We start from the raw sequence: 13751 nt of genomic DNA on the forward strand, positions 1-13751 counted from the left end.
AATTCTGATCGGCGGTGCCAGGCTTCCGGTGGAGTTGCCGCTGTTTTAGGGGCACTTTGGGGAGGACGCCCCAGCATGCTCTGCTGAAGCCCCAACGCAGATTGGCGCGCAAGTTGACGATCTCGTTACGTTCTTATGCTGAGCCGTATAAAGTCGACCCGTAGGGAATTCGTAGAGATGTGTAGAGATACGTAGACCCGTAGAGACGCATCGACCCATAGAGGTGTACATAGAGTAAGCCACTGTAGTCTGCGCTCATTCAATGGAGGAGGAGGAACAGCAAAACCCCACCAACTCTCTCTGTCTGCTGAAGCCCTCTCATCGTGGCCGGCAGCAGGAGCAGACCACGACGTTGGCATCTGTGCAGACGGATGGGCGGACACAGCTGATGCACGATCGCTCGCAACCTTCACGTGAAAGCGTTCGGCTTGACTTTGGTCTTCATGGAATGAATATAAAATGGCGATGATGGAGCCCCCCCCTACCCCTGCACTGCCCCCCCACCACCCCCTGCTCGCCCCCCACAACCCCTGAACTCAACCCGACGCGGTGTGTTCAGGCTGCGCAAGGGGATCAACGTGCTGGTGGCAACGCCGGGGCGCCTCGTCGACCACATCCACCACACGGAGACGCTCTCCTTCGCCCGGGTCGCCCACCTGGTGCTCGATGAGGCCGACAGGTGAGAGGGGCGAGGAGTGGGAGGGGCCAGTGAGGGGGCGAGGGAGGGTCGAGGGAGGGGCCAGGGAGGGTCAAGGGAGGGGCCAGGGACTGCCCAGGGAGGGGCCCCCCGTCCGCTGTGGCGGTCTGTGGGTGGCGCTGGTTAAATGATCAGCTCCCTACAATGGCTGCCCTCTCCTCACCGCTGGCAGGAAGGGGATCCTTCCCCTAGAGGGAGCCCTAGAGAGAACGCCCCCCCCCCCACCCAGTGACAGGGTGTCTTGGCCTATGCAACTGGAACGAGGTTGGAGGAGTACCCACACTTTACCCCACCACACGTGACCTCCCGATCGACTGCACTGCTGCTGGGTGGACAGTGGCAGCTGGGGGGGGGGGGAAGTCGGGAATGGGGGAGGGTGTTGATGTGCCCCCCCCCCCGCACCGCCGGGAGATGGAGTCAAACCGGCGACCTCTGGGTCGCTGCTCTGGCGGTTGCGCTGACCGTTAACCTCGTGGCGGTGCAGCCAGGGGCGGCGTCACGTCGTGGATTGGCGGTCGATGGTTTTTTCTGAAGATCGCCGCGTTAGACGCTCCGACAGGTAGGCAAAGGTCTCCCCCGGGTAGCCTTGGACAGGCGGCTGCCCCGGGGCAGGCACTGTTAGCTGTGCGTAGCGCCTATTAAGGCCGGAGCGGCTAACGCGGTGGGTGGGGTGTGGTCAACATACCGCCCGTATCTTCCCCCTACCAACATGGCTGTCCATGTCTATGGAGGCTCCGTGTCTTCCCCTTACCACAAGGCTGTAATTATAATAGATGTTGAGGGGGACACATCCCCCAATATATTGCTATAAAATTGATTTATGTTTATATGATTGTGGTTATGGTTGTACCTTATTAATCCTTAATATCTGCCATTACATTCAATGAAACAAGAAAAGGTAAAAAAGAGAAAACAGAGCAATGTAATACAATACACTAAAAGTCCATCCCATGTGTTAGTGAATTTTTGTATATTTTAGGCAGGCAATGGCAGGAAATTCGTTTTCAAATTATGATTTTTTTTCTCTGGGGGGAGGGGGGCCCAGACCTCCTGGAAGATTTGGTCCCCCCCAATGTTGACTCCATGGCTATGGCCTTGCCTTACCAACATGGCTGCCCATGTCTATGGAGGCCCCATATCATCACTTCCCCCCACCGTGGTATTCCCTTACCAACATGGCCCATTTCTATGGAGGCCCTGTGTCATCCCCTTACCAACATGGCTGCCCTGCACATGCTGTGTGTGTGTCTGCGTGTGTTTGTCCAGGCTACTGGACCTGGGCTTTGAGAAGGATCTGACCATCATTCTCAACCGTCTCGAGGAGCAGAGTCCCGCTCACCAGAACGTGCTGCTGTCAGCCACGCTGAACCAGGGTACACTCGCCAGCACTCATCACCAGTACTTACTCAATGTACATTAGATCATCGATTATCCGGCGGATATGGGGGATCGGCGGCGCCGGATTTTTAAAAATGCCGGATAATCAGTAATCATTGTTATTTAAAATAGCTAACTTTTTCAACATTCTTGTAAAACATGCTTTTAGGTGTTGTTTGCATGGTTTTTATCGTGTTGTTTATTTGTTCACTCTATGAAATTGGCATAAATAAACATACAAATAGACCAAAAATAAACATCCTCCCGTAAAAATGTACCGTATTTTCTGTACCGTACTTACCACTCCAATCTGGAAGGCTCTGAGTGGGATGATGATGGGCGGGGTGTAACACGGCAGCTAGTTTTTATCTAAATCCCACGCCGTCGGCTCTGGTGGAGGTTCGTTGGAAGCCGGATAATCGATGGTCTTCCTGCGTGCAATGCATGTTGAACTTCTTTCGCACCGTGCGTGGCCAACCGCGCTCGTCGAAGGGGCGGGGGTGCGGGTGTGGGAGGCAGTGCTGGATTATCCTCGTAGCACAAGTAGCTACATATGGCTACGGGCCCTGCACTTTCAAGGGCCCTGCATTTTCAAGGGCCCCGTGCTAAACGCTTTCAAGCTATCAATTACAGTTCAGTGATTCTGCACTTGCTCTATTACTATAGTACTATACCGCCTTCAACTTTTACGAACGACTGGGTGTTTAAGGTTAGCGATTTGTCGTATCATCTTGCTGTATAGCAAATAAAAAATGCAATTACTTTACTGTGCAAGTAAAAAAAATGTTTTTTATATTTATATGTTTTTTATTTATTTAGGGCCCCTTTATAACAACATGTGCTACAGGCCCCGCACTAGCTTAATCCGGCACTGGGGGTAGGGACAACAAACTAAACATAAACGCATCCCACTGTACGTTGATTAACCGTGAGGAAACCAACCGAAAACAGGAACTGCATATTCTCAGATTAGCATGATCCACACTACGCCCCCACCTCTGCTGAGAAACTCACAGTGATAACATCACCTTCACTTCCTCTATATAAGGCTTGAAACCAGCGGGGAGACGTCTTCACAATTTTGGCTAATCGCCCGATGTAATCACCGGCGAAACGTCACGAAACTCCCAATTGTCAATGTTGTTGTGGGTTTCATACCTGTCAACCCCTTATCAGTGCCCTACCTTATTACAGACCAAGTCAGTCCTCCCACACACAACCGGTGTGCTGGAGGAGTAACTAATTGTTCATAATCAACGTTTTTGGGTTTAGATCGCGTTATTTATAAATATGTCGTAACCCTCCACCACCCGACACGGCCAATCAGTAAAAAAGTGTCACGTTGACAAAAGACAAATTAGTTCACTGCTTTAGCCCACCGGTGTGTTGAAGCGCGAAACTACAACATTTACAATTTGAGTACGACGTTTTGCTGGTAATTGCATCCAGCATCATCGGGCAATTCGCCAGAATGGTGAGGCTCTGCTGTGTCTCCCGTTCTTATATAGAGCATGCCAAATTTCAAGTTTGTTGCATGTTGGGAAGTATGCTAAACATTTTGAACAGACACACATTCACAAATTTTCCTTTTATATATGTATAGAGATAGAGATAACATTGGTCGTGAAAGCCTACTCCTATGTGTTAAAATCACCAGCACTCACCTTCTGCTGGTGGTTGCGGCGGCGGTGGTGGTGGCGGTTGTGGTAGTAGCGGTGGTGGTGGCGATGGTTGGCCGTGTTAGCGAGCTCCATCGGCGTGGTGTTTATTGCCACGGCCTTGGCCGTCTGCGGTACAGCCCGGCGCTCGGCTGCGAGAGCCCATGCTTGTGCGTGCGTGTATGGGACACTTCACGTGGCCTCAAGGTGCACATAGCCTGGCACAAGCGTCGTGGTGACGTTACCGCCACTTAGTTGGCGAATGGCGGTTATTGTTGTTATTGTTGTATTTTATATGGGTGCGTGCGTGTGGGGAGCGGCAGTGCAGCGGTTAGCGCATTGCGCTACGAACCCGGCGACCCGAGTTCAATTCCCGCTCACGGCCACCACTGGTCCTGGGCCTCCCCTAGGTCGACTCAGTCTCCAATGAGCACCTGGTGCAGTGTGTAAACATCGCCACTAGGGAGACAAAGGCGGCCAGGTGTGGTGCTGGTCACCCACCCCCTCGTGTGCTGTGTTAGTCTTCATAGGTGCTCGCTAACAGCACTTGCTCCTACAGTCTGTTAAGGCTATACGGGGGATGTTTATCTTTGTGCGTGTGCGTGCATGTGTGCGTTAGGGGTCACGTGGCTGGCCGGCATCCTCCTGGACGACCCCGTGAGCGTAACCGTGGAAACGCACGCGGGCGAGGTCGTTGCCGCGACGACGAACGGTGGGGCCCATCGGACGGGGGCGGCCGTGGAGGCGGACGAGGACGGGGAGGAAGAGGAGGAAGAGGAGGAGCAGGAGGAGGGAAAGAAAGAGGTGGCAGGGAGGGAGGAGGGACCAACGAAGATCTCGCTGCCACCCGGGCTCACTCAGCACTTTATCGCGGTGCCCAGCAAACTGCGCCTCGTCACGCTCACCTCGTTCATCCTCACCAAGGTGAGCGGTGAGCCGTCGGCGTGCCCACTCGTGGCCCGAGTTCTGCGGTAGCCGTGCGGTGAATCATTCTCCTTCGGGGATCGGGCTTCGTTCATCGTCATCATTGTCGTCGTCATTTTAATCGTCGTCCTCATCGTCATTATCGTTGTCATGGTTGTCAGCGTCGTCGTCATCGTCGTCAACATCATTGTCATCATCATTGCCATCATCGTCTTCATGGTCATCATCACCATCATCGTCATCTTTGTCATAATTATCGTCATCATCGTCATCATCGTCGTCGTTGTCATCATCACTCACCACCACTGCCGCCACCATCACCGCCGTTGCCGCGGTGAGCTAACGCCCGCTGGCCGTGTGCAGTGCCGGGACGAGGCCAAGCTCGTGGTGTTCGTGTCGAGCCGCGAGGCCGCCGAGTTCCACTTCACGGTGCTCAGCCACCGTCTCGGAGGAGGAGGTGATGATGCTGACGAGGAGAACGAGGAGGGGGGGGGGAAGGAGCCCCCGAGGGTCGCCCTGTGGCGTCTCCACGGCAGCGTGGATCAGCAGGTGGGTGGAGGGGAGGAGGGGAGTGGCGGTGCGTAGGGGGGGCGGCACCAACAGGATCTTGCCGACTGACACGAAGCATCGGGGGGCGCTCGACGAGCCAAACAAATGAATGAATAATCGATATCGATAGGCCGGCGGGCTTCACGCTGTCCGGCAATGATCGCACAGGCGTTTGAAGACGTTCAAACCGCGAGTAGGACCCCCATGAGGGGAACACCTTCGGTGTGGCAGGTTACAACGGCGCAGAGTGAATCGCTTTCCGTTTCGCGTTGTGCTCACGGCGCCGTTCGGATTGCGAGTAAGAGAGCGTGTGGTGAAAGTGACATCATGTGCGACGAAACGTAGTGAAGAACCGTAAGTTGTATTCTCGTTTACGTATTTTTACTTGAGTTTTTGCTTTCTGTGTATAGTGATGGTAAAAAATTCGTTATACCGATAGAATATACGAATCGCGGTTTTATTGGATAAGCCAACAAGTCTGCATTCGCCACGGTGGCTAGGAGATGTTAAATCCCTCACCTGTTATGCAGGAGGTCGTGGGTTCGATCCCGACCCCGACGCCTGCTGTATATTTGTAGTTTGCGTGTCTCTCTCGCGCTCCGGGTCCTCTGGTTTTTCGCTCCACATTTGGAATCGGCGTCATGCGTTCAGAGGATTTCGCTACCGCTATGAATTTCCTACGTGATAAGCCGCTTCGTTGAGCTATCATTTGTGATCGCCAGGTGGTCGCCTCTGAAAGAGAGCTACATGGATCAGTGGGCCTTACCTGGTACAAACACATTCCTGCGGAGGGAGCTGGTAGGAACGTTGGGTTGCTCGGTCAATGGCCAGGGTCAACGGCTGCGTGGTGTATTCCGCAAATATGCTCGACTGTGAGGGCGGGCACACGCCGGCGTGAGTAGGTTAAACGTTGAGTTTTATAAGGGCACCACGGGGTGACCAGCCCCTCCCCACCCAGCCCCACCCCTCCCACCCCCCACCCAGCCCCACCCAGCCCCTCCCCACCCTCCCCACCCAGTCCCTCCCCACCCTCCCCTCCCCACCCAGCCCCTCCCCCCCCACCCAGCCCCTCCCTGCACGATGGACGTTCACAATAATCCCCTGTGGGCTGGTGTAACCTAGCGGTTCCTACTAGTATAAAAAATGGTTTAGTTTTAAAATAGAAAAAATATTCAGTTAAGTTTTTAGTTTTAGATCATGCTTGTAATAAATCAATGTATGCACTGTCCTTGACACTGATTGGCCTGCACCCGAGTTGCAGTCCCCTTGATGCCCCTCATCTCCGCACCGCTGTTAGGCCGGAGAACAACGGCAAAAGGCGAAACGCCACAAAGGCAACGCTAATGTCAAAGCGTCAGTTGACGATTAACGGTTCGATATATTGGGTTGTCTTTGGTCACGATTCTTGCCGGAATAGTAAAGGCGATGCTTTATTTCCATCGGTGCGAGCGAGCGACACCCGGGCCCGCCAGCGCGTTGTTCTTCTCCGTCCTTGACATCTGACACGAAGAGCTTCATAGCTCTTCGGATTCCTCCCTTCTGGTCTAAACGGAGATTCTGATTCTGACTATTCCTGCAGGAGCGGATGGAGGTGTTCGACTCGTTCTGCAAGGCTCGCTCCGGGGTGCTCGTGTGCACGGTAAGCACGTGGCACCCTCCTACTGGGTCTGCTCGCCAGTGGCGCTGGCAAGGCAGTGGCGCTGGCAAGGCAGTGGCGCTGGTTCACTAACCGCACTGGCTCAACAATGACAGTGGCTTGATAATCACAGCAGCTCACTAATCTCCGTGGCTGACCAACTATGGCGGCCCGCTAATCACAGCGGCTCACCAATAGCAGTGGCTCACTAATCACAGCAGCTCACCAATAATGGTGGCTCACTGATAACAGTGGCTCACGAATAACAGTGGCTCACTAACAGTGGTGGCTGACTAATAGCGGATCACTAATAACAGTGGCTCACTAATCGTGGGCGCCGGCGTTGTGTGTGTTTGTTACTCCAGGACGTTGCGGCGCGAGGATTGGACCTCCCGCGGGTATCGTGGATCATACAGGTGGGTGGGCGAGTGGGTGGGCGGGTGGGTGGGCGAGTGGGTGGGCGAGTGGGTGAGCAGGTGGGTGGGTGGGTGAGCGCGCGGGTGAGGGAGTGGGTGAGTGAGTAGAATTGGTGAGTGAGTGGGTGATTGAGTGGGCAGGTGAGTGAGTGGGCATGTGAGGGAGTTGGACAGTGAGTGGGTGAGTGGGTGGGTTGGTGGGTTGGTGGATGAGTGAGTGAGTCGGTCGGTGAGTGGATGAGAGTGAGTAGGGTTGGTGAGTGGGCAGGTAAGTGAGTGGGTGAGCGAGGAGGTGAATGATTGCTTGAGTGAGTGGAGTTGGCGAGTGGGTGAGTGAGTGGGTCGGTGAGTGAGTGCGTCTTTGCAGGAGCAGTGACGCAGGGGCCACCCAGATGATGCTTATATCCTAACCGCTTCTGGTGTGTGGTACACATCGCCACTTGGAGAGACAAAGTGGCCAGCCGTGGCTCAGACCACACCACGCTCTTACTTTCCGTGCCGGGCTCTTCAGGTGCTGCTACTTGCTCACAGCACTTGCCCCAGCAGTGTTGCAAAGGCTACACGGGGCACCTTTGCCTGTGGTGCGTGCGATCATCATCGCCGGCATTGGCTGATTATCTGAACCGTTCCTGGGCTTTTCCAAGGTCGACTCAGCCTCAAATGAGTACCTGGTGCGGTGTGTAACCATCACCACTGGGGAGACAAAGGCGGTCGGGCGTGGTGCTGGCCACCCACCCACCCCCTCGTGTGCCGTGCGGGCATTCATAGATGCTGCTCGCTAACAGCACTTGCCCCAACAGTCTGTTAAGGCTACACGGGGGATCTTTGTCTTTCTTTGTGCGTGCGTGCGTGCATGCCTGCCCCGTGTGTTTGTGCAATTGTGGATTAGTCGTTGCGCCCCTTCCTACGAGCCGGCCTTCGCAGGCTGCCGCCGCTAGCTGCCGCCACTTGCCCTGACAGCGTTGCGAAGGCTACCCGGGTCACCTTTTGCTGCGGTGTGCGTGCGTGCTTGCAGTACATGGCCCCGGCGAGCGTGGAGGAGTACGTTCACCGCGTGGGCCGCACGGCGCGCATCGGCCACCGCGGCAGCAGCGTCCTCTTCCTGGCGCCGTCCGAGCTCGAGTTCCTCACCGTGCTGGCGGAGCGCGGCATCAGGCACGCGTCCTACGGCACTCGCCGGCACTCACCGACACTCACCGACAATCACCGATACTCACAGTCACTAACACTCACCGGCACTCAACTACATTCAGAGTCACGGACACTCACAGTCACCGGCACTCACACTCGCAGACACTCGCAGACACTCACACTCACCGGCACTCACCAACATTCACACTCACCGGCACTCACAGACACCAACACTCACCGGCACTCACCGGCACTCACACTGACCGGCACTCACCAGCCTGGCGCAAGCGCCGTGCTGACGTCACCGCCACTCAGTGGAAACTGGCGGTTATTGATGTTGTTTGTGTGTGTGTTTGATTTTGTACACGTGTGTTTTTGTGGTGTGTTTGTGTTTATCTGTATGTGGTGTGTGTGTGTTTGTGGTGTTGTGTGTACCCGTGCATATACGTGGTGCGTGCCATGCGTGTCCATGGTGTGTGTTTACCGGCGTGTAATTGTTGTGTATGCGTGTGTGTGTGCCGTGCCTGTGTGTGAGGGCAGCCTGCGGGAGCTCAAGATGGAGACGGTGTTGAGGACTCTGCTGGGGAACTCTGGCGGCCGGGCCAAGCGGGTACGTGGCTCTGTGTGCGCGCGTCTGTGCGCATGTGTCTGTGCTTGTGTGTCTGTGTGTGTGTCTGTGCGCGTGCGCGAGTTGGTCTGTGTGTGTGTGTCTGTGCGTGTGTGTCTGTGTGTGTGTGTCTGTGTGTGTCTGTGCGTGTGTGTCTGTGTGCGTGCGCAAGTCTGTCTGTGCGTGTGTGCGTTAGCACAGTAGGGGGGCACAGGTGGTACATCGGCCGGTCATCTCAGTCAGTCGACCCGTGGCAGCTGCTGGGTCTGTGTCGTGACCTCCTGGTGCACCTAGCCTGGCACAGTAGGGGGGCACAGGTGGTGGATCGGCAGTCATCTCAGTCAGTCGACCCGTGGCACCTGCTGGGTCTGCCCCCGTGACCTCCTGCCGGCGGGCGTTTGACACTTCACGTGGCCTTAACGTGCACATAGCCTGGCACAAGCGCCGTGGTGATGTCACCGCCACTTAGTGGCGAATGGCAGTTGTTGTTGTGTGTCCATGTTTGTGTGTCCGCGTAGCGTGACAGCGCTCTGCGCTACGAATATACAAACTGGTCCTGGGCCCTCCCCTAGGTCGAATCAGCCTCAAAATGAGTACCTGGTGCGGTGTGCAGTAAAAATCGCCACTAGGGAGACATAGGCGGTGGGGCGTGGTCTTGGTCATCCTTCACCACCTCGTGTTTCATGGCGGCCTTCATAGGTGCTCGCGAACAGCACTTGCCCCAACAGTCTGTTTAGTCTATACGGCGGAGTTTTGTCTTTGTGTGTGTCCGTGTGCGGGCAGAGGCGTGATGCTCACAACAATGAGCGGAGCACCGGGCGGCTAAAACGCAGAAAGTTGGAAGTGTGAGCACTGATGTTGCAACTGCCAGCCATCTATCTGGTGCATCTACTGGTCATCTTAGTAACCCATGGCACCTGGATCTGTCCCGTGACCTCCTGCCAGCGGGCCCTTCGACACTTCACATGGCCTTAAAGTGCACCTAGCCTGGCACAGGCGCCGTGGTGACGTCACCGCCACTTAGTGGCGAATGGCGGCGGTTGTTTTTGGGGAGCGGTAGTGCAGCGGTTTCAATCCCGGCGACCCGAGTTCGATTCCCGCTCACGACCAATAACGGTGACAATTTTTTTTACGAGACCCGGGCCTTCCCTAAGTCGGCTCAGCCTTAAATGAGTGCGGTGTGTAAACATCGGCAGTAGGGGAGACAAAGGCGGCCGGGCGTGGTGCGGGCCACCTACCTCCTTCGTGTGCCGTACCGGCCTGCACAGCCCTTGCCCCAACAGTCTGCTCAGGCTACCCGGGGGACCTTTGTCTGTGTGCAGGGTAAGTGGGAGGCGGCGCAGCTGAGGCAGGCTGCACACGAGAAGGCCACCGAGATGCAGCTGCAGTTTGAGAGCTTCACCCACTCCAGCCCCGAGCACCTGCAGCTCGCTAAGAAAGGTGCGCACATGAGCTGTACACACGCACCTGTGCTGTACCCTACACAACTGTGCTGTACCCTACACAACTGTGCAGTACTCTACACACCTGTGCTGTACCCTACACACCTGTGCTGTTCCCTATATGCGCACCTGTGCTGTAGACACACACACCTGTGATGTAGACACACGCACACATCTGTGATGTAGACACACGCACCTGTGCCGTACACTACACACACCTGTGTTGTACACTACACACACCTGTGATGTACACTACACACACCTGTGATGTACACTACACACACCTGTGCCGTAGACACACACACCTGTGCTGTACACTACACGCACCTGTGCTGTACACTACACACACCTGTGCTGTAGACACACACACCTGTGCTGTACACTACACGCACCTGTGCTGTAATCGATACACACAAAGGCAAGGGCGGGCGGGCGTGCACACACCAACGCCCTCGTGCACGCCGTGCCGCCCCTGCACCGGCGCTGCTGCTTGCCAACAGCACTTGCCCCAACAGCCCGTTAAGACTATACTGGGGATCTTTGTCTTTGTTGGGGGGCGTGGGTGGGGTTGGGGGGGTCGGCGAGGATTTACAATTCCCACAGCGGATCGGCTGATTGTAAATCTCACACCATATAGACACGGCGCACGGGCGAGTAGAAATCGCGCGCCGGATAAGCGCGCCGCGCGCCGCGCGCCGGAGAGTGGTGAAGGCTTCACGGTGCCGGCGGTGTTGTTTCTGTGCGCGTGTGTCACAGCGTACCAGTCGTACGTGCGCGCGTACGCCACCTACCCCGCGTCGCTCAAGCACGTGTTCCACGTGCGCTCGCTGCACCTGGGCCACGCGGCCAAGAGCTTCGGGCTCAGGGAAGCGCCCGGTCAGCTGGTGGCGGGGAAGCAGGGCGGGGCGGGGGGACGGCGGGCAGCGGGGACGCGCGCGAACAGGTGACGCACACGCACGCACGGGATCACGCGCACGCACTGGTGGCGCACACGCACTGGTGACGCACACGCAGGTAACACACACACACACACAGTTGACGCGCACACACACATAGGTGACATGCGTAATCATACACGGGGGATGCATGCCATCACACAGGTGACACACGTGGTGTGGTGGTCATGGGGGATTTCGTGTGGGTTGTGGTTGTGGCGGTGGTTGGTTGTGGTCATTGTGGTGGTGATCGTGGTGGCTTTTGTGTTGGTTGTGGTGGTGGTGGGTGGTGGTGGTTGCGGCGCAGTCAGCGAGCGCTGACCGGGACCCCTCTAACCGTGCGCCCGTGGTGTCCGCAGGCCGGCGACGAAAGCAAAGCCGAAGCGGCACACCGCCTTCAAGGAGCTCATCCTCTCCGAGTTTGCCAGCGGGCTGTGAGCGGGGGAGAGGGGTTGCGCATGTTGCAGCGTGCGCGCGCGTGTGTCAGGTGTCGTTGAGGAGGCTCGTGAAGGGACGCTGCTGGGCAGTGGGAGGCAGTCGCCTTCCAGCAACAGCGGAGGGCAGAGGAGCGACGCTCACAACAACGAGCGGAGCGCCGGGCGGATAAAACAGAGTTGACACAGTAGGGGGAGCACACGGGTGGTGCATCTGCCGGCCGTCTCAGTCAGCCAGCCCATGGCACCTGGGTTCGTGACCTCCTGCCAGCAGCGAGCCTTCGACACTTCACGTGGCCTCAAAGTGCACCTGGCCTGGCACAGGTGCCGTGGTGACGTCACCATCACTTAGTGGCGAATGGCGGGTATTGATATTGGTCGGGTGTCGGGAGCGGTGGCGCAGCGGTTAGCGTGCCCCACTACGAACCCGGCGACCCGCGTTCGATCGCCGCTCACGGCTACCACCAACAGCAGAGTGACGATTATCTTCACCGGTCCTTGGCCTCCCCCTAGGTCCACTCAGTCTCAAACGAGTAGCTGGTGCGGCGTGCAGTAAACATCGTCGCTGGGAAGACAAAGGTGGCTGGGCGTGCGTGGTGCCGGCCACCTATCCCCTTGTGCGCCGTGCCGACCTTCATAGGGTGCTGCTACTTCGCGAACGGCACTTGCACCAACAGCCTATTAGAGTCTACACGGGGGATCTTTGTCTTCGGTGTCAGGGGTAATTGGGGAAACTTGCGTTAAAAGCCTTCGGAGTGAAATTGTGGAGTAATTGGCGTTGGTTTGGGCGCTTCCTTCCCTTCCTTACGTTTAAAAGCCTCTCCGCGTCACGTGCTGGAAACGCGATTCTGCGTCTGCGTGTCCTGGCATGTGGTGGAGCGAGATTGGGGGGACAAGGGGGGGAAGCGGGGGGCGCGGTGGTGGATCTTTGCAACGTTAGCTACTATGGTGATAAAGACGTTCAACAAAGTTCAAACCGGGAGGGGGTGGGACGCCGCCCCCCCTTCGTTCGAATGTCTCCGCGCAGGTTCTTAACGCCTAACAAGCCTCCGCACGCTTGGTTAAAAACCAAAACGTATACGAAACCACTTAAATTAGTCGTTGGTGTGAGTTTTTTTGTATTGACGGTGAATTTAAGTGTATATATGTTTGTGTATTTTTATCGTAAAAAAAAATACAACGGTGTTTTCTCCGTGGAAGAAGATAGAGAAGCGCCTTCTCAGATGGGGGGCATGACCGCCACTGTACCCCCTTGACCTTCCCGTCTTCCGTCGTGGGTGCCCCCCCCGCGCCTCGATCTACGTGTCTCCAGTGCCCCCCCCCCCCCCCACGTGTCAATTTAAGTCCGTCGTGATTGCCCTGCGAGCGAGTCGGTGAGCGAGCGAATGAGCTCGTGCCATACGTCGTGATTGCCCTGCGAGTGAGAGAGTGAGTGAGCGAATGAGCAAGCGAGTCAGCCGGTGTCGCACGTCGTGAACACTCCGTGAGCGAGTAAGAGAGCGAGTGACCGGGCCAATCTAATGTAATCTTCTTCGATAAGTTATACAACACATTGAGTCGGTCGGTCGTGCTTATGTCCCGATGGCGGGGCTGACTTTGTATTGTGCTTTTAAAACGTTTCATAAACGATGGATGAGGACCAGAGAGTAGCGAAGTGGTCGTTGCCGTTGCTCCTTTCCCATGGCGTTTGACAAGCTGCGTAGGCGTTTATAGCCGAGTGGTCGCTCCGGTGCCAGGCACGGGCCTGTGAGATGAGACAAATCGTCCACTGATCGATCAATATTATTTCATCTCGCGTGCCAATGTCGCCCTCAATAAAAGGGGGCATCGGAGCACATTATACAGCAGCACAGGAGCGGTTACAGGTGGCTGGGGGATTGGGGGTGCACGGGGCAGCAGGGTTGAACTACATAAAACCCGTTGCGACATCATTGGCCAACACTCA

The 13751-nt window shown here is 56.2% G+C and overlaps 1 protein-coding gene across 6 annotated transcripts in view; it reads left to right on the forward strand.

The window, feature by feature from the left end:
* The window catches only part of LOC133360046 (probable ATP-dependent RNA helicase DDX31), a 43032-nt gene extending 29584 nt beyond the window's left edge, over positions 1-13448 (forward strand). For all 6 annotated transcript variants that reach the window (XM_061578624.1, XM_061578627.1, XM_061578623.1 and 3 more), the window contains exons 11-21: positions 560-679; positions 1964-2070; positions 4352-4656; positions 5020-5205; positions 6785-6844; positions 7207-7257; positions 8273-8412; positions 8929-8998; positions 10318-10435; positions 11194-11380; positions 11732-13448. In XM_061578624.1, the coding sequence (XP_061434608.1) occupies positions 560-679; positions 1964-2070; positions 4352-4656; positions 5020-5205; positions 6785-6844; positions 7207-7257; positions 8273-8412; positions 8929-8998; positions 10318-10435; positions 11194-11380; positions 11732-11810 (1423 nt within the window). In that variant the 3' untranslated portion in view covers positions 11811-13448. The remainder of the gene's footprint in view (positions 1-559; positions 680-1963; positions 2071-4351; positions 4657-5019; positions 5206-6784; positions 6845-7206; positions 7258-8272; positions 8413-8928; positions 8999-10317; positions 10436-11193; positions 11381-11731) is intronic.
* The last annotated feature ends 303 nt before the right edge of the window (positions 13449-13751 follow it).

This window comes from Lethenteron reissneri, chromosome 67 (genome assembly GCF_015708825.2).
Source record: "Lethenteron reissneri isolate LAM-NWPU_2019-01 chromosome 67, ASM1570882v1, whole genome shotgun sequence".
NCBI lineage: Eukaryota > Metazoa > Chordata > Hyperoartia > Petromyzontiformes > Petromyzontidae > Lethenteron > Lethenteron reissneri.